Source organism: Meriones unguiculatus, chromosome 12 (genome assembly GCF_030254825.1).
Source record: "Meriones unguiculatus strain TT.TT164.6M chromosome 12, Bangor_MerUng_6.1, whole genome shotgun sequence".
Lineage (NCBI taxonomy): Eukaryota > Metazoa > Chordata > Mammalia > Rodentia > Muridae > Meriones > Meriones unguiculatus.
The window spans coordinates 84,592,516-84,613,389 of NC_083360.1; the positions used below are offsets into that span (position 1 = coordinate 84,592,516).

A 20,874-nucleotide genomic window follows, 5' to 3' on the forward strand; every position below is an offset into this window, starting at 1 on the left:
CGTGTAGCTCGTGCGTGCAGCCTGGGAGAGATTTCTTAGTGTTTTCCACGGTGGACTTTTGTGCCTTTTCCAGATAGCTCAGCCTTCTGCACGGACTATCCTTTCCTGCGTCATACCGCACCACCTCATGTAGAAACGGCTCCAGTTGCTCTTGAAAGGACACTTTGCCTTTTGTTTTATGGGATTGGTTTATCATACTTTGAATTGCTTGTGTATGTGGTGATTTTCTGGGTTTTAGCTGCTGAAATACAAGCTCTGTGAAAGCGAGTATGTCTCTTCCTGTCTGAACCTGAGACCTGAGTGGCTAGAAGAAGAAGAAGGAAGAAGAGAAGGGAGAGCAAGGAAAGAGCTTGGCCAAGGCATTAATAATAAAGCTGGGACTGAACTTTAGTCTCTGAATTCTTAGTTGTCTACTTTTTAGATAATAATTGTTAATTTCTAAAATAAATTTTCTTGTCCATGTGTGGTAATGTGCCCTTCTAATCCCCAGCACTTGGGAGGTAGAATCAGGAGAGTAAGAAATTTAAAGCTGGTATTAATCGACTAGCAAATTCAAGGCCAGCCTGAGCTACCTGAAGACCCTGTTTTGGAAGACCACAATAAATAAAATATAACTTTCTTAGAGAATTTAGCTTGAGTTATTATTTTTCTTAGAGAACTTAAACAGCAAATCCCATCAGTTCCCAAATGCAGGAATGCTCTTCATGTGACAATTCCATGAAGGTCCAGATTTGTATGTTTCAAAAATTACAGAGTAATGTCAAAGACTGAACATATAAACCTAACTTACATGCTTCAGAAATTGCTTACAGATACTGTCTAAGGCTTATATTAAGAAACATTTGGGAAAGACTTCAAAAGTATGTTTCAAATATTAATGCTTTTTCTTCAGATTTCCCATTTAGGAAATGAAAAATGCAGAGTTTAATAATAGGGAAGCTTCTCTATTCCCATATCAACTTTGGCTTTATTTTCCCACAGGAGCCTCATGGATGGGTTGTGGACTTGGTAAATAAGGTATACACTTTTATTAATTTGGCTTTGAGATACCATTCCTATTTTCAAGTGTGACTTCTGGTAGTTGGGAATTTTAAACAACACCTATGGAGAATAGTCAAGTATTAGTTATTTTTCTGCCACTGTGATGAAATACCATGACCAAAGCAGTGTAAAGAAGAGTTAATTTTGTTTCACAGCTCCGGGGGGGAAGAACTTAAGGCTTGGAAGGCTTGGCAGCAGGGGCCAGGAGCAGGAAGCTGGCTGATCACATCTTATGCACACACACAAGCCAGAGAGCAAGAAAGGGAAGAGGCTGTAAACCCTCAAGCCTGCTCCCAATGGTGGTCTTCTTCCAGCAAGGCTGAACCTCCTAAAGGTTCTATAGCCTCCCGAACAGTGCCACCAACTGGAAACCAAGTGTTCAAATACATGAGCTCATGGGGACAGTTCTCATTCAAACCACCCCAAATATGAATGTTTAATTGAGGAGAAATGTACAGTTCCTTCTCTGTCTGTGTATGTGATATATACAACTGAACATCAAGTTTTGGGTTAGCATTTCATCTTTTGCAGTTCCAAGATCAATCCCACAGAGCACAGTGGCAAAATAAAATGTTAGCTGTAGTTCTTTGCTTAAATATCACTGTGGAGTGTTTAAGAATGAATTCATGCCTGCTCTCTTTTCAGTTTGGAGAATTAGGTGGATTTGCAGCAATCCAAGCCAAACTTCACTCAGAAGATATAGAACTTGGGGTGAGTTAAACCACTCATTGTGCTCGGGGTGCAGGCAACTTTATTTGGGTTGCTATGCAAATAGGAGACAAGATCTGAATACTTGGAGTTAAACGTTAATGTCAAAGGGCTATGAGGAAGCCCAGTCACTATAGTGCTTGTTGTGCAAGCATAGGAACCTGAGTTTGATCCCAGCACCCACATATATGACCAGGTGTGGTACACATGCTTATACTAACAGCACTGGGACATGCTACTTACCACAATTGGATCGATGCAGAATGATGTGCTGAAATACCATCCCGTATTAGAAACCGGGCAATTGCTGCGGGACAGTGGCTAATCAGCTCTTTGGAAAAAGGCAGAACGTTAGGCAGGAGGAGAAACTGATGGTGGAGCAATACAGAGGGACCTTTTTACTGCCACAAGCTGGAAAGGGTCCCTGCTTTGAGAGGTGCTTAGGCTGTTGGATTGTCATTTGAGCCCTATTGAGTAGATCAAGCATGTTGGAAATGGCCTTTTGACATAAAAAATCATAGTGATTTGAAAAAGACAAGAAAGAAAAAGTCTTCAGAGACACTTTTGTCTAGCTTATTTGTTTTTCAGGAACTGGCTGTTTAGGTATGGAGTGATGTTAGAAATTATTTTTGTTTCTCAAGCGTTGAAAACATTCAGCAACAAAGAGCAAAGCCCCTAGCTTTCTGATCTGCCTGGATGAACATCGGAAAGGGTACACACATAGTATTGAAGGCTTATTCTCTTTTGGTATAAAGTTTTGTGGAGTTAAAAGTCCTTCCCCAAGTCTTTCCTTAGGTCAGACCATTTTCCAAAATCACTCTTATTAGAAACAGTGACTTGGATGGGAGGTTGGGTAGGGTGGAGATGTGCATTGAGGAGGTAGTGCGCTCAGCTCTCATTTTCATAATAGCATAATTAAAGCTTCATGATAAGTGCCTGCTTTCTGCCCAATTAATAAGGTGGCTATGTCCCAGAATAAATTTAGGACATACGATAAGATGGTTTGAAAATTTTTTCTTTTTAGGTGGGGAGAGTTCAAGACAGGGTTTCTCTGTGTATCCTTGGCTGTCCTGGACTCACTTTGTAGACCAGGCAGGCCTCAAACTCAGAGAGATCCATCTGCCTCTGCCTCCTGAGTACTAGGATTAAAGGTGTGTGCCACCTCACCTTGCCAAAGTCATATATTTTTTTAACTTGAAAAATACTGGGAAAAATAGTCACACTCTTATTAGTTAAAAAACATGAACACTTAAAAATAAAACTGGCTTTTTCTATACATAAACTGTTGTTCCCCTCCCACTCTCCTGTCTGTCTTCTACTCCTCTATTTCTCTAAAACAAGTTGTTGTCAGCTATACACACTAGTACATTTTCACTTACTGTATCACAGACATCTTTCCCAGTTAGTACCATTGATGTTCTAGTGACTCCATGTTACTGTGCAAAGGCTGTTTGCCCTGTGATGAACTTGCTTGTTAATTCTTAGTAGTAGTTTTTACTACTTCAGAAAAATGTTTCCTGTATTTATCTTCATGTAGACATGTTTTATTTTTAGTAAGATTTCTGGATTAAAGACTATACATTTTAAAGTTATGGTTGACTGCTAAATCGCCTTCCCAAAGCTGTACTGCCATTCTATACTTCTGACCGATAATGCTAAGTGTCTTTTAACCTGTGATTTTCTAGTTGACAAAAACGATATTTTATTACCTAGTTTGCCCTGCTCTGCTATTCTGGGAGCTAGAGCATTTCTCCATGTGATTACAGTCAGTTGGCATTTCATCTGTAAATATTCTCCCACTTCAAGGTTACAGTCTTGTTTCCTTTTATGCTTTTATAATTTTTAAACTTGGCTCTTGATTTATTCAATTTACTATATATTGTATGACAGGGATCAAATACTTTTCTTTCAAACAAATAGTGAGTTGATACAGGACCCCCTTTGAATAATTCTTGTTTACGTTGCCGTTGGTATTAACTGGTTTTGTCTTATCTCAGAGTGTGTGGTTTGCTCCTGTTGCAGCCATTCCTTCAGTGCTAATGCACCCATCTTCAGTGGCCAGCCATGTCACTGTTGCCACTGTCATTGTTTTCTAAAACCTTCTGGCTTATTTTGGCATTTTTTACACTTCTGCATGTAATCAACATGTCAGGGGAAAAAAGCCACTGAGGCCATGTTTGGAATGTAGGTCACTGAGCAGAGGACTGACATTTTTATAATTGATATTTCCCACTCAGAAACATGAACACAAGGTTGCTTTACTGGGGCTTTCTTTCATGTAGCTTAGTACCTTTTTTTTAAAATAAGCCTTAACTTTTTTGGGGGGTATGTATTTTATTTCTTCCTCAGATATTTTCTTTTCAAAAGAAAATGTGTAAATATTCACCATTATCAACTTTAGAGTCATTTCATTCAATCCTTTAGGGGAGTTTTGTTAACATTCTGATTTAAATGTCTATAATTTAAGTGGTTTTTACATTTTTCTCAGATTTGTGAAAAGGGATTTGCTTAATTTTAAAATTATTTCTCTGTTCTCTTCCCTGTCTCCTCCCAGGCCGTGTCAGCACTGATCCAGCCCTTAGGGGTGTGTGCAGAGTACCTAAATTCCTCCGTGGTGCAGGTATGGGGAAGCCGTTTCACACCACTGCCCGGGGCAGCACGAATACTAACTTTTGTTATTAGGTTGTTCAGAAAATCAAACTAGCTGGCATTTGGGTGAAAATATTGTCAGAAAATAACCTTCAAGTGTAGGGAGACCTCTAACAGTTGTTGTTTTTTTAAAAGTTTGATTTTTTTTTATCAAATATAATTTTTTTAATGTTGTTATCTTTTTTTATAAAAAAGGAACGTATATCCCTGTCTTCTTCACAGCGTTGGTTCAGGGTTTGTTGCCATATGGGTTCTACTAGATCAGCTTTTTCCGTCAGTCAGTCATGTTTCCTGCCAAGTCCTTCTCTCTTAAGAATAATAGCTTAACAGCATATCACATCTGGCTTCCTTCCTTTGCAGAATTGTAATTCATCATGTCATAAGGTAGAAAAGCTGTGAGGTTCCAGTTTGAGTGTATGCATGCAGGTGGATAGGCACTGTGCCTCTGGAGGTCAAGGATCCAGGATCCTTCTGTCTCGTGGCACTGGGGTTGCAGGCATACACTGCCATTTTGAGAAGAGGGCGGGAGCTCCTGCACTCAGAGGATCTGAACTCGGGTCCTTATAATTCTACAGTAAGCCCTTTACTCACTGAAGCATCTTCCTAGTCCCTGGAGCATTAGTTTTCTCATGCGGAAGGCCTATTATATGTTCTTGTTTCTCTTTGTTTCAGTTAGTAAGTTATCAAATAAAATGTCTCTTCAGAATACTTCCATTTTAAGTGTGAAAGTTTTCATAGATTATTGAAATTGCATCTAGCATAATGTCCCTTGGGAACCTTATTTCTGTACAGTTCTTTTTCTGCCAGTACACCAAACTGCTGGGGAGAGTTTAACTGTAGTGATTTTTTTTTTTTAGTACATACAAGAAATTTCTACCATTTCTAAATGTTAAGTGCTTTCTTTAGACATCAAAGTAATAAGTAAATATTAAGAAAAAAGGTAGTAATTAAATATTTTCTTAATTCTATATGTTAAGTTCTTTAGAAACTTCTAGTGATGTCAGTTTATTAAGGATATCAATATACATTTTTTGTTATGCTTTAATTTTTGAGATGGGATCTTACGTAATCTAGGCTAGCCTCAAACTTACATGTAGCCAAAGCGACCTTGAACTTCTGCCTCTGCCTCCACCTCCTGAGTGATAAGATTACAGGTGTGTGCCACCACATCAAGTTTATTCAGTGCTGTGCTCAGACCTCGCGCTTCATGCTTACTTGGCCGGCACTCTACCAACTGAGCTGCATCCCAGTCCTAACCAATAATTTGTAGCTTGAAAAGATTATAACTAATAACAATTTAATTAGCTTCTATGAATCAAGGTCAGGCTTAGATTTTTAAATGTATATATTTCGTGGAAAAAAATTTTCATAAGTACTCTAAGTGCTAATTAGTTGAGTCCTTCAGAAGTTGTAGCTTGTGTCTACACAGACATATATGAATAGAGTACATTTAGAAAGCATGGAAACTGGAAGAGTGTGAGATACAACTGCTGCGGCCGTTAGTTCTGCTCTCCTGTCTGAACCTGAAGTCAGTCCCGATACGTACTCTATGGTACATGTTAGCTGACACAAATTGTCTCCATTACTTGCTCCTTGGTGTGACTTTAGAAGATTGTGCTCCCGTTCTCCCTTCTGCAGGTTGGTGACAGTAGACGCACCTGTCTCCCAGGGTTGTAGTGAGGATTAAGGGACCTGGCACATGCTGACAAGAATACTGACTCACTTTGTAATCACAGCCCACAGCTCTTCCTTCACTCTCTCTGGACTATTGTCTGATATTATTTCTCATTCACTGGTCATATATTACTACATCTGACAGCCAAATACAATTTTTTAATCTAATTTTTAAAAAATTGTCTTATTTCATTGGAAGGATGAGTTTACCCTCGTTAATATGTTAATATTTCTTATAACAATTTGAAGTACGTGACTGTGTTCCCACTCTGGAGCAGTGTGTCATGTATCTCTTTCATAATAATAGTTTGTACGAAGCATGTTTTTGCATAGTTTATGCTTGTATTCATGTTTAAAAATTAAATATAAAACATTTATTTTATTATAAAAGTATCATGCTAGGACTGGGAGTCAGAGACAGATTTCTAAGTTAGAGAGCAGGCAAGTTCGAGGCCAGTCAAGTCTACAGAGTGAGACCCTGTCTCAAACAAACAACAACCAGAAAGGTAGCTGTACCTCTTACTTTTTAGAAAGGGCGGTCCATATAGCTTGAGTTGGTCTTCAGGTAACTCTTATAAGATGCAGTGAGAGGACCTGTGCTCATGTTACATTGAAAAAAACAGTCACAGAGTCAGGTAAGAGCACTTGGGGTGGTCAGGTAGTTAGTGCTGGCATTGGCGGCTAGAATTTACACCTTTCACTGTCCTCTCCTTGGCAAATGGCAGGTAAGGAAGTAGCTACTCTAGCACAGACTCAGGAGTGCTTTTAACTAGTGTCTCATGTCTGCAGCCTATGCTGGACCCAGTTATCCTCACCACAATCCAGGATGTGCGGAGTGTGGAGGAGAAAGACCTCAAAGACAAGGTAATGACTCCCTAGCCAGGCAGAGCCCAATGCTGTTTAGCCCTTAGCAAAGCCAGATCTTGGCAAATTCCTCTTGATATGCTGTTCACATCAAATTAAAGTTTCCTGCCGTCCCCCTTCCCTCCCACCCTCCTTAAAAGGCTACTTTCAAAACAACTGAAAACAGTATTATCTCAATGAATAGAACAAATACTCGGTGGTATCTATTTCAGAGTTTTTCTAACCTGATTTTGATGGTATGACAATCAGACTAGATTAGAATAATACTGTATTTTTAAGTGTAATCTTAAGTTTTAACACTGATGAAGACTTTTCCTCCTATAACGATGCCTTTTCCTTTCTTTGCTCCTCACTAATGAGCTTAACCTTTGTTTAGGAGCAAATGTAATTGATTGGCCATGTAAAATATGAGCTGTCTCCTGGCCATTGATATGTGTGTCATGAGAATTAGTATCAGGATGTTTTTACAGTTTTTGTTTGTTTTTCTGTCTTTATTAAATGAAAGAGATTGGTTAGCATCCCTGAGCTCTTGTCTGCCATTAAGCTACTTTGCATGCGTTTCCAACCGGAGCTGGTGACAATTGTGGATGACCTTCGCCTTGACATCTTGCTGCGCATGCTGAAATCACCACATTTTAGTGCTAAAATGAATTCCCTCAAAGAAGTAAGTTTGCACTTGACTCAGACATGTTTTTTTAATATAAAGATGTTGGGGGAAAAAAAAGCATAAATTCTCTTGACTACGTAAGACAGATAACAGTGGCACTGTATGTGAACTGTCTGTTAGTGAAAGCTCATGTTGATATTGTTTTCAAGATTTACTCTCTGAAAACTTTTTTTTTTTGTGAAACTTCCTACACAATCATCCTTAGACATTTACTAAGGGACAATTCTTTTTATTGTAGATATACTTTATCTTCCAGCTAATGTTAGGACAAAAACGAAGCGATTGTCATACTAGTGTGAGTCTAAGCAATATGCTAAGCATGCTTTTACTCTGCTCCTTAAAGTTCATCTTAGATCTGCACAAACAATGTGGTTCGATTCAGTGGATGGCAGATTAAGCCAAAAACTTATTTCAGTCATGATTCCAGTAATTTTTCCTTTGGATTTTTGGCTCTAAGTCAAATCAGCTCATTCTGGTTCTTTTTAAGTCAGGGGAAGAATTTTTTGAGAGGGACTAAGCTATTTCACATACATGAAGGTTTGAATAACTAGATCATGAACATGGGCAAAGACATGTGTGAACAAGTACAGTTTGGCCTGGCCAGTGGCAGGGCTCCGCCTTGGTCTTGCTTTCACATTCTGGGCATCTGTCCTGTGGCCATGGAGAGTTCACTTCCTGTTAGCAGAGAGGGCCTGCTTCTCTCTGCTCTCAGGTATAGAATGTGGAGGACAAGTTTTAGTTGCAGTTTGGGTCAGATCCTTATCATTAAGCCAGTCACAGGTAGGCTTAAGGAGTAAAAAGAGCTCTAAAAATGATTCCATGTTCTTTTTAAGGAGATACCACAATTAATGCTGTTAACTTTAAAGAAGTAAGATGGTTTTGAAATATTTTGATTAATTATTACATTGCACTACAATCTATAAAATACTTATACATATGTGAGAGAAGATTTTGATTATGCATATTTGATTCAGTCATGCTAATATTGTCATTTTAGGTAACCAAACTAATAGAAGATAGTACCTTAGCCAAGTCTGTGAAGAATGCTATAGATACAGACAGATTATTAGACTGGCTAGTTGAAAACTCAGTTCTGTCAATTGCACTGGAAGGTAAGTTGATTTCAAAAAGTAAAAAGTAAAAATTGATATGTAAATTATTTTTGTTTTAAAAAGGTACAAAAATACTGTTTCTTTTTATTAGCCTTTAGATAATCTTAGGAGGTATTGCTTTAAATTGATAGAGTCATTACTCATTGCATCTGGTCCTCCATCTGATGTTTCCTCCACTAGGCAACATAGACCAAGCGCAATACTGTGATCGCATAAAGGGAATTATTGAACTCCTGGGAAGTAAATTGTCACTAGATGAACTCACTAAAATTTGGAAGATACAGGTAAATTTAGAGGAATTATTTTTGTGTTTTTCTGATATGCTTGGACTCTAGGACAGGGAGTAGGGTGGTGAGGAGAGTGGAAACGGGACCTCATCTGGTTTAGAGGAGCTTACCCAGTCTTTACGGTTGACTTAACATTGTGTGTATATGGGGTTGGAGACTTGGGGACTTTTTTTAGTAGTAGGGCACTTGCCCAGCAAACACAAGGCCCTGGATTCCACTTTCCAGTCCAGAAAAAAAATAAATTACATATATAAAATGAATGTCATACTCACAAGACATTTCAGACTTTCATCTCGTCTTCTTCAGTTAAAAAAGTCGAAGTCTTGTGGACAGCTGTGTGTCAGCGTATGCAGAGCTAGCGCTAGGCATACTTCTGTTTATCAATGCAGTTATTCTTCCTTGTATTGTTAATTTTCATTATAATTTTTTCTGTTTAGTCTAACAAATGAGAATGATAGTAATAGCGGGATTTTAGATTTCAGCTTACAGCCACAAATCGCTATGACAGATTCAAACATGTCCTCTCTTTTCTGTTTGCTTTGCATCTGTCTTTTTTTTATATTCTGGCCTTTTTTTTTTTTTTTTTTTAGACAAAGTTTCACTATATGTTCCCTGCTGGACTTACATTTGCAATTCTGTGCCTTAGTTTCCTTAGTGTTGGGATTATAGCGGTGGCCCATTGTTCACAGGTGGTATTCCTTCTGAAATTTCCTCTTACCTTACTCTTTTCTACTTTGTTTTTTTCCCCTCAAGCCTTAATCTTTTCTCATTACAGAAACATCCACTAGTCAGTTTAATCCACTCCTGTGGCTTTAATTACCTTGTGTGTCGCCGACTGTGAGTCACTCCTGTAATGTAGACGAAGCAGTGCAGCACCTGTGTCTCACCTTCATGTGTGCGCCTGACCGAAATCTCCAGCTCTGACTGCTAAGTCACAGCAGAGCCTGGTGCTCCCCTTAGCTGTGTCCATTTAATCTCTGTAGCAAAGTCTGGTCAGAAACACACTGCGCTAGGCATTTCAGGCATGTGGACATGACCTGGGAATTGTTTACGAAGCAGGCATGCATGTGCAAAGGCATAGGTACAGACAGAACACACACACACACACACACACACACACACACACACACGTAATTTTTAAAAAATTTAAAATAAAACAAGAACAAAAAAGGTATTGCTAAGGTGGAAGAACGCTGAGAGGAATAGATAGAAAACCGGCATTCCACCCGAGGGGAGGGATTCTCCTAGGGATTCATTCCTTCATTGCAGGTGCTTAAACTGCAAAGAGCCCCTGCTGCCTCAGCAGCCCTACATTGGCTCTGTGAGCCTGAGGCCAAGCACTCCCCCCTCCTGCCTTCTCCTTGCCCAGCACGCTGCTCCCTGACAGGGCATTACAGGAAGCTAGCCCACAGGACTGTGGGAGTGCAGTTAGCTGCTTCCCCTCCCAGCAGTACAGAGAAGACTCCAAACTAGGCAGAAAAGCTGTCCTAGGTGCCTAGACTTCACTACCCTCATCCTACTACATTTAGTGAACAACTGCATTTAGTGAACAACAGTTATGGAGAAAATTAGCTGAATCTACAAATATTCCCCTGCTTTCTAAGTTTCTATTCTGTGTCAGTCATCCATGGTAGGCTCTGTAGCTCTCTTGCAGACACTTCCTGCCCATAGAGTCAGTGTCAGTTGAATTCACAAAGAATTTATAAGCAGCATTTAAGACAGAGCAATAATAACTCTTAGCTGAAGCCCTGATCACTAATCTGTAAAAACACTAAAAGTGTAATTTTATCAGTTCAAAATAAACCAGTTTGAATTTTTGTTGAAAATATTTTATTCTCTTCCTAAAATAAATAGTAGACAGAGATCTTGACTTGTGCTTTTTCACATGTAAGAGACTTGGTGCTGCCGGGAGTTGGAGTGCAGTCAGCTGACGTTAGTAGTAGTTGCTGCATGTAACCCTGCCAGCGTTGTCCTGTAGACTGCAGCCGCTTGTGTACGTTCTTGGAAGAAGACTTAGCTTTGCCAAGGCCCGGGACTTAACTTCCTCCTGGTGTCTCCTTTTCCTAGTCAGGACAGTCATCCACAGTCATAGAGAACATTCACACTATTGTGGCCGCAGCAGCTGTGAAGTTTAATGCAGACCAGCTTAATCATTTGTTCGTTCTCATTCAGAAGGTAAGACGTAAACCCTTTGACCCATACCCCTTATTAGCCTTTTTTAGTTCAGACCTATTTTTTTGCTAATTCCACGAGCTTGACCTTGACCCCACTCTGCGCCTTTTCTCTTGTGCAGAGCTGGGAGACTGAGAGTGACAGAGTCAGACAGAAGCTGCTGAGCCTGATTGGACGGATAGGCCGGGAGGCTCGATTTGAGGCCACTTCTGGAAAGGCAGGAAAAGCAATGGACTTTTCTAGCTACAGATGCTTAGGGTGGGCTTGTGTGCTGTGGGGTGGCTCATCATAGCCGTGTCATTGCAGGTGCTAGATGTTCTCTGGGAACTGGCTCACCTTCCAACCTTGCCCAGTAGCCTCATTCAGCAAGCCTTGGAGGAGCACCTGACAATCCTTAGTGATGCCTATGCCGTGAAGGAAGCAATCAAGAGGAACTACATCATTAAATGCATAGAAGACATTAAAAGGGTTGGTTTTGGCTTGACTCTAATTTTGTTATCAGAACAATATATTGTTTTGAGTGCTTAGAGCCAAGAAAATTTCCTCTCTATTATGTAAATTAAGTGCAATGTCCTATTTGGAAACTTGTACCTTGCAGTCCAAATTTGGTAGCTTTAGGTTTTGTTTTTACCAAAATGCTCATATCTCTCTTAAAATGAATTTTCAGCCTGGAGAATGGTCGGGTTTGGAAAAAAACAAGAAAGATGGATTTAAGGTAAGTATTTGCCTATGGAACCAATTAAGGTGTTCTCATTTTATAATTACTATTAATTGCATCATACTTTTAAAATATTTTAGCATTTATTAGACTAATATTAATATACAGATGTGATCTTTATAAACTAAGCTTTATTTAGAAGTTAGTGTTTATTTACCCTTGAGGGAAAAAAATTAGAGTTCCATTGAAAAAGTAAGTTTTATAATTTTTATGAAATTGTATGACTTTTAGCTTCATTTTCCTTTTAAATTAGATCTAAAGTATATATAATTTTTAAAGCACGGTGAGTTCTAAATAAATCTGTCCCATTTTTCTCCTGTAAGGGAAAGTGAGTATTTGTGAGTGAAAGAGGAAGCAGGGGAAGGTGCATGCGATGCGGGCATGCAGGAACTGTTGGGTGTTTGGTGCACCTGCATGTGCCGTGCTTGTCTTCTCACTGCAGCCGTGGGCAGACCACAGGTGCACCAGGTGGGCCTAAACTCAAAGCTCGATCAGGATAGCAAACACAGAGTTTTTCTGGTAAAAAAACAGATAGAGGCTTAGTGTTTCAGCCAGACCTCTCCGTGGTTTCTCTTGCTGTTTCTTCAAAGAAGCTGGAATACTGCTGGCTTTCTCCTGTATATCCACAGACACATAGTAGATCTTGCTGACAAGCTTTGGTGACTTGCTGGGCTTTTGTGCATTTCACTTTATCTGGCTATAAAGTTTAGTTGGGGGTATAAGAATGTGGTGTTTTATATTACTGACACTGAACTTTGATCAGTGGAATTTTCTGCAGTAAGATCTAGCTTTAGTGTTTTTAAAAAGCACTTACAAACTGGAGCTAGTAATGCTGGGGTTAAAAGGAGTGATGAATAAAATGACCGTGCTTGCTTTCTACTCAGGTGGAACTTAAGTTTTCCAGGTCCCTTGGCTCAGTGACTCAGATAATTCAGCAGTCTCTCTTCTTATGATTGAATAATTTTCATTCAGTTATTGAAATAAGTATTCCTCAATAGTAAAAGAAAAGAGGCCTCCAGGAAAATGCTCTTTTTTCTTCTAGGCAACAGACATTTTTTTCTTTATAGATATGCAATTCGAAGCTGAAGGGACGTTTCCTTTCCTCCAGAGAAATAGCTTTTAACTGCAGAGACTCCTTTGGGCCTTTGTTCCTCCTGTGTCACAGCTGAGGCTTCATGTAGCTTTCCTACTCAGTTGCATCATTGTGTCTGTATTGCTTCTCTTTGCAGTCACTTCATTTGTGTCTGTTGCTGTAAAACAAAACAGCAACAACCAAAAGGGAACTGTCTGGTCATTTTGTGAGATTCAAAAGGAATACTCTTCCTTTTTATTCCCTGCTGCTCCCAGAAAGGAAATCCTAGTGCACTGTTGCTCTTTCCAAGTAACAATAGCATTTTATATAGTAGCACTTGCCAGTTTGCTGAGTGCTTCACAGATACTCAGAGTACACATTGCTGAGGGGGGCAGTGGGAAGATCAGAGCCACCTGGCAGGGGAGTCAAGTATTTTCTGCCACTAAAGGTGTTTTTCTATGCTATGCCCTTTCCTGCCAGGCAGCAAGGTGGGCTGACTGGGGATTATGTCTCCCTGCCAGGCTACACAGAAACTAAGCGAAGGGTAAGACAAGATCACCCACCTCTTACTCCCCTCCTGCCCTGAGCTACCTCTTCTCCCCCAACTGATTCCCTTCCTGCTGCTTTTGACACTCCAAGTTCCCAAGTTCCACTGTCATGTTCAGAAACTCTTGACCTTTATTTTCATAGGCTCTGCTGAGGCACCGTCAGCTCCCTTGGTCCTCTTTTCTTCCTTTGCTTCGTTTATACCCTCCACTGTCCACCCCCAACCCTTTGTCTCTTACTTCACTTCTTATTTCCTTCAGTTAAAAATTTAAATGTTCTCATTTAAAAAATAAGTACTAAACAAACAAACAAAAGTCGTATTCATTCCAGTAGTGATGTTTGCATATTCCATAGGCCAGCTTTAGGTCTCCCAACAGCACCTGGCAGGCTTCTGGTAAATATTAGTTCCCATCCTCTTCCTTCCTTCCACCTTATGAAGACATGTAAATCCGCACTTACATAGGTTGCATATCCCTTGTCTGAAATGTGTGGGACCTACAGTGTTTCCAATTTTGGAGCTTTTTGAATTTTAGAATATTTATATAAACTTTGCTGGTTCAGCATCCCAAATTCAAAATAAGAAAAGTTTTGGATATAATATTAGCATTCAGAAAAGCTTTCCATTTTAGAATTCAGGTTTTTGGATTTAGCGCAGTTAACCTGTATTTTAGTGAGTGGCTTCTGTTTGCCAAAGGATAGAACAGACAGTAAAACTAGCCAGATATCCTCAGTACACATTCTCTCATAGTGGTGCTGCTAGTGGAGGAGAAAAATTTTCTTAAAGACTTTTTTCCTGTACAAAGAAGTTTTACTTTGTTTCTAGATAAAAATCTAAAACTGAAAAAAGCAAGACAGATAAGGAAGTACAGGGATGTTCAACCGTAAGAAGAGAGAACTCAAAAGAATACGAACGTTTCTATGGGTATTTAGAAGTAGTAACAGAAATCGGAGTGGACTTGGATATACGTCTCCTAAGGTGTCCATAGAGACATCTTTAGCTGTAAGAAGTCAGTGGCCTTTCGAGTGAGACGTGTCTAGATAGAGTGCCTGCTTGCTGAGGCCCTGCGTGTGTCATGAGTTTCATAAACAATGAAGGAGAATATAAACCTAAGTTTGCGGGACATCATGTTGAACATTGCAGCTTCCTCAAATGTCACTCTAATTTGAACAGCACACTAAATTCAGTCAAATTATCAAATATATTCAGTTTATTTTCAACCATTTTTAGCAATCAGAGTTTGCTAATTTTCAGTTTTTCTTGTAACTTCACAATATAATCCAATAGATAACCATGGCCAACATTGTTTCCTGATTGCTAAACTTCAGAGACTGGATCATCAACGATTCTTAGATCCCAACTTGTATGATTGTTCTTTTTATTCTCTTGTATAAAGAGTTACATTCAAAGTATAATTTCCACTAGCCATAATTGACCTAATTAACCATGATACTTTTCAGTTTATCTGCTTATTGCTGAAGGGTTTCTGTGTATATTTATTTGTTGTAATTCTTTGGGAAGGTGTCAGTTTAGATCAAGCCTCACAGTTTGGTCATTGTATTTCACAGTCTTGTTACAACAATAATATTCTGGTGAACTCAGAAGTAGATGGCCTTTAATGCTTATCTTATTTCTATGATTTGAAGCTGCCACAGCTTGCAGCCTGCATTTCAGAGTTACTGAATTTGTAGAGAAGAAGAACAGAAACTACCTTTTGGGGTTGAAATTTAGCTCAGTTAGTAGAATGCTTACCTGGCATGAAGAAGCCTAGAGTTGCATTGCTAGCACCCCACCATCCAAGTATAGTGACACGTGTCTGCAACTCCAGCACTTAGTAAATGGAGGCAGGAGAATCAGGCAGTCAAGATTATAGTGAGTTTGAAGCCAGCCATGGTACCTGAGACTATGCCCTGACTCCCTGCTCCCATTCCCCCAAGAAAGAAAGAAAAAAAGTTCATTTTACATTTGTCAGCTGTTGTTTAGACTCATGCCAGAGACTAACTCTAAGCTTGCTTTTGGTTTGGTTTGGTTTTTTATCCATTGTATGTAACTTCATCTTAACACATGGATTATCATTACCTGCAGTAGTGTTTTTTAGACCACTCAGAAATCTTTGGTATTAGGAGTTGAGTCTGGGCCTTGAACATGTAGGCATGTGTGCTGACGTTGGCTTACATCCCCAGCAGCCCTTGGGGCATACCGAAGCATGCGGAGATTTGTGTGCTCATCTTCTTTCAGAAAGCGACTTTTTCTTTGAGTGATGAGTAGTGCAGGTGGAGCAGTTTCGTGTGAATTAGGGTACAACTTAAGGCAGAGATACCCGTGCTGCGTGATAGAGTCCTGCACAAGGGAAGGCTCTGCATGCCAGTTTCTAGCTTTGAAATGACTTGAATTGCTTTGACAGTCCCAGCAGGCTAGCCGTGCCATGTCTTGGTATAATGTTTCTGAGAACATTTAAACAGTGAACTAGTAACCCAAACTGAGGTTTAAAGACCACCCTTGTTTGGTACTGCCTATACTAAATAATAGCTCAACCCAGAGCAGGCAGACCAACAGATGCCTTTTGTGTATAGGTAAGTTTGTATATACAAGGACACGGACAGTTATAAAAGCTTACACTTAGTGCTTTAGTGACTGGTAAGTGTCTTTTGACGTAATTGAAGAAGCATCGATTTGAGAAATGTGAAAGGTCATAGAACTGTGTCGTAGAATCCAAGAAATCCCGTGTTTGGTGACTTAGCTGGCTCATGTATTTTAGGGGAGGAAGAAGTCTTGTTTGGCAGCTGCTTGCACAAAGTAACCTGCAGTAGAAGATGCGGTTCTGTAGACTCCAGTCTGTTCTGTCGACAGGGTCTTCACTTTGCAGAACAGTTTGATGAAATTACTTAAAGCAAAAAATTTAGCCTTTTAAATAAATACTAAGTCTTTAATGCTTTGGTTAATAATTAATCAGTTGATTGATAGCTTTTAATCTGATACTTACCAGTTTTCGTATGAAATTTTATAGTTCAAAAGATGCTATTGATTAAAGGCCAGGTCTCTTTAAGGAGAATTGCATGCTTGTCAGGTTTCTTCTGTCTGCAACACAAAGATTCAGATTATTGTACCAGTTTCAGAAATAATATGTTTGAAGTGCTTTGAAAATAAAGTGTACTCTGAGTAAAATATCCATAATAATTAATGAAAATAATAATTGGATTTGGGCAAGTGCTAGGACTTGAATACAGGACCTCACCCATGTTAAGGACATGTTCTACCTCTGAGCTACATCAAAGCCCCTTAATAATTAAAGCAGAATTACCTTTTATGAAATTGTCTTCAATAGAAATATAAACAAATTATATTTTCATTAATACTTAACTCACTGATAGTATTTTGATCAGGTTATTGATACCATAATCCTGTAATTAAAGAAAGCCATATTCTTAGTCCGTTTTCCTTGCTAGCCAGTGCAGTGTTTAGCTTTGCCATCAATTTACTTTATCATGTCTTAGCATCCCTGCGCTGCTTAATCTATCCTCTGAAGTTGCTAATTCCTTGTCTGTTTTTTACTGATGTCCTCCTGTACATTTACTATCATTTCACATCCACTCCTGTTTGCAGTTCTTGGCCTTAGGAAATTGCATGCAGAATAAGAAGGTGAAGACTGAATTATGATTGCATGGAAATAAGCAATAAATACGTAGTATGAAAAGGAAAATAGTAGAATGTGTAACAATGAAATGATTGACTTGGAAATTTTTTATAGTTGATAAATGACTGCCACTTAATTCTGAACTTAATTAATGCAACTTCTTTTTAACTCTAGCCGTCTCAACTTAATAATCCACAGTTTGTATGGGTGGTACCAGCTTTGCGTCAGCTCCATGAAATCACTCGTTCATTTATAAAACAAACCTATCAAAAGCAAGACAAGGTAGGAACAAGGTTTATTTTTTATTCTTGTGTTCATCCCTTTTGTAATAATTCTAATAAGAAGCACGGCTAATTGTTGAATTGGTAGTATCTCACTGGTTTATGTTTGTTAATGTCACTGATTATCATTTGGAATATTGAAGTAAAACACTACTTTGATGTCTGGGTGGTTTGTGTTTTGATATAGCCTAACTCTTCTTTTGATTGCTTCATTTATTAAGATAAGTTGGCCAGCTTAAAAAAATAATGATAGATTAATAATAATAATAATGAAAGATTTCAAACTATTACAAAAATATTTCTTTTCTAAGGAGATAGGTAGAGCTTTCTCGATGTCAGGGATTTGGGGGTGAGATCCAGGAAAGCACAGAAGGGCAGAATCACTTTTCCAAGAGTCATTCCTCTTAGATGCAAATATTAGCAATGTCTTTGTTCCCTAGTAAATACCAGGTAGATTTTATTAACTGTCACGGGAAATTTCATGTTTGCTTTTTATTTTTATTTTTGTTTATCTGGGGCTACATTCAGAAATAAAACTATGTTAACCCAACAAAATGACTGCGGATTCTCATGCCACTTTCATTTTTGTTGTTTTTGTTAAGAGCATCATTCAAGACCTGAAGAAAAACTTTGAAATAGTCAAATTGGTAACAGGAAGTTTACTAGCTTGTCATCGGCTTGCAGCGGCCGTGGCTGGGCCTGGAGGCTTGACTGGCTTGACACTGGTGGATGGCCGCTACACTTACCGGGAGGTATCGGACGCTGTGTTTGTGTTTCGTGGCTTTCAGCGCTCATTTAACTTTCTATTTGAGCTGTTAAAAAAAAAAATAATAATAATGTAGATTACAACTATAAAAGGGTTCCATGAACTATCTATGTAATGAACAGTTTTGAATCTTAACTGTAATTTTATTTTTCTCTCTCTCTTTTTTTTTTTCACTAGACTTACTAATTTATGTTTTGCTTGGATATTTGTATGTGTACCACATGTGGGCCTGGTCTCACAGAGCTCAGAAGAAGGCATCAGAGTCCCTGGAACTAGCATAATAGATGGTTGTGAACCACCACGTGGGTGCTGGGAATTGAACCCAGGTCCTCTGCAGGAGCAATAAGTGCTCTTACCCACTGTGCTGTCTCTCCAGTCCTTAACTGTAATTTCAAGTTAAGTTTAGAAAAATGGTATTTGTTAGCAACAAATGCCAACTCTGTAGATCATGCAGTTTGTTTCTCAAATCAATTGAATGCTAATATTGTTTTAAATATCTTAGCTGGGTATAATGCCTCACACCTGTAGTCCAGGACTCTGTAGACCAGTGGTTCTCAACTTCCCTAACGCTGCGACCCTTCAACACAGTTCCTCATGTTGTGGTGACCCCAAACATAAAATTATTTTGATGCTACTTCATAAGTCTAATTTTATTACTGTTATGAGTCGTAATGTAAATATCTGATATACATAATGTATATATAATATAAATGTCTGATATACAGAATATCCGATATGCAACCCTGTAAAAGGGTCTTTCGACTCCCAAAGGAGTCATGACTCACAGGTTGAGAACCTCTGCCGTAGACTAAGACAAGTGGGTTTTTGTGAATTCATGGCATGGGCTGTAGGTTGAATTCTAGGCTATTCTGGAATTCAGAGGGAGACCTTGTCTACAAATGAAAAAAACAACAACAGAAAACCTATCAGAAATAAAACTTAACTTTACCACTTGTGAGCATGGTGGTTCCTCTTGAAATTCCTGAATTACTGAATTTGACTGACATCTAAAATCTATTGACTTCATAATAAATTTGAGGTTTCTTCTGCTGCATCGTATTATTGGCTGAAGACCATTTCTCACATTTACTTTTTCATAAATTACATGAAAAGTGTTCTGTGTAAACCTATTTTGTGAAGTTTTTGTTGTAGTGGGGTGGTGGGGTTTTTATTTGTTTGTTTGTTTTTTGGATGAATGTCTCAACTGGGTTAACTGGTTGCATTATTGCTTTTTTTTTTTTCTCCAGTATTTAGAAGCACATCTGAAATTTTTGGCATTTTTCTTACAAGAAGCTACACTGTATCTTGGGTGGAACCGAGCCAAAGAAATCTGGGAGTGCCTTGTGACTGGCCAGGACGTGTGCGAGTTAGACCGAGAGGTAAGGCCCAGGGCTGGAGGTGTAAGACACTAGTGACATGCCGTGCGTGCTGCTCCGTGCTCACGTGGTCTCTGCATTGTGAGTCCTCTGTCTGTGCTATTGCCGTGAACTGAAGCGGCAGAGTAGGAACTGTAAGCACTAGAAAAGAATGTCTTAAAACACATCCATGATATACACATGTAAATATGTGGGCTCTTTGATCATTCTGATTCAACTCTGGATAAGATACTAAAATCAACAAATGAATCTCAGTAAAGAATTGTGGATTTGATTTAGTTTTCTCCTTTGGTGTGAAACTAATTTTAAATCACTACTAAAACACTTAGTTCCTGAAAATGGTGTTGTATCCCCATAATGAAAACATGAGTCAAGAACAATTACAGCAGAAATAGAAACACTTATTTTGACCTTTGCAGTTGCTAACAGCGAGTCTCGGTCTCCTCATTGTGCAGACTAACAGCAGCTACTTTGGAGGCATGTTGCAAGGCCTGAGTCTGGGACAGTGCTTTGCAATGTGCCCGGCATACAGCAGGGCCTAGCTGAATTCTGGGGGAGACTTAAGTGTAAAATCCAGTGGAAAGTGTGAGTGCATGTTGTAATCACCAGAAAGATGTAGTAACTGTTTCCACTCGCTTCGGCCTTCCAAGCAGTTCAGTTTTGAGTATCATTTTATCAAGTACAGAAGTGTTAGATGTGCTGAAGTTTAAGTCTGTCCTGTCCAAGTGTCCATGTGTTTGTGTGCAGTGCATTGTATGTGGTCTTAGGGCAGCTCTGTCTTACTCCACAGATGTGCTTTGAGTGGTTTACAAAAGGGCAGCACGATCTGGAGAGCGACGTTCAGCAGCAGCTCTTCAAGGAGAAAATTCTGAAATTGGAGTCATATGAAATCACTATGAATGGTAGGGAAAGCTTACAATTATTTCCTTTAGATTTTTTTTAGAATAAGAGGCTTCATTCTTAACTTTAATCCTACTTCTGAGAAGCAGTTTGTACATACATATCCACATGGTGTCTTACTGACTTTTGAAATTATATAGCATAATAGATTAAATTGCCAGGTTATTTCTCCAGTATTTCCTAACAAATAGGATTCATTAGGTAAAAATATTTCAAAGTTCATAATGCTTCCTTTCAATTATTTCTCCTGAGTTATTTTATTGAGATATAGTTCTGTAGAACTCCATTGTGCAAATATGCATTCAGTAACTTTTGGTCTGTACTCCCTTGACTACTTTCTAACATACAGACCTTGTCAACCCAAAGGGGAGTTGGTGGCCTCTGTCCCAGCTTCCCTTCGTCTAATCTC

The 20,874-nt window shown here is 39.0% G+C and overlaps 1 protein-coding gene across 1 annotated transcript in view; it reads left to right on the forward strand.

Moving 5' to 3' along the window:
- The window catches only part of Usp24 (ubiquitin specific peptidase 24), a 135,106-nt gene that overhangs the window by 45,382 nt on the left and 68,850 nt on the right, over positions 1–20,874 (forward strand). The window contains exons 6-20 of the mRNA XM_021635276.2: positions 982–1,017; positions 1,687–1,752; positions 4,304–4,369; positions 6,862–6,936; positions 7,442–7,600; positions 8,601–8,715; positions 8,896–8,999; positions 11,070–11,177; positions 11,296–11,391; positions 11,481–11,642; positions 11,842–11,889; positions 17,317–17,424; positions 18,026–18,175; positions 19,437–19,568; positions 20,356–20,467. Coding sequence (XP_021490951.1) covers positions 982–1,017; positions 1,687–1,752; positions 4,304–4,369; positions 6,862–6,936; positions 7,442–7,600; positions 8,601–8,715; positions 8,896–8,999; positions 11,070–11,177; positions 11,296–11,391; positions 11,481–11,642; positions 11,842–11,889; positions 17,317–17,424; positions 18,026–18,175; positions 19,437–19,568; positions 20,356–20,467 — 1,537 coding nt within the window. The remainder of the gene's footprint in view (positions 1–981; positions 1,018–1,686; positions 1,753–4,303; positions 4,370–6,861; positions 6,937–7,441; positions 7,601–8,600; positions 8,716–8,895; positions 9,000–11,069; positions 11,178–11,295; positions 11,392–11,480; positions 11,643–11,841; positions 11,890–17,316; positions 17,425–18,025; positions 18,176–19,436; positions 19,569–20,355; positions 20,468–20,874) is intronic.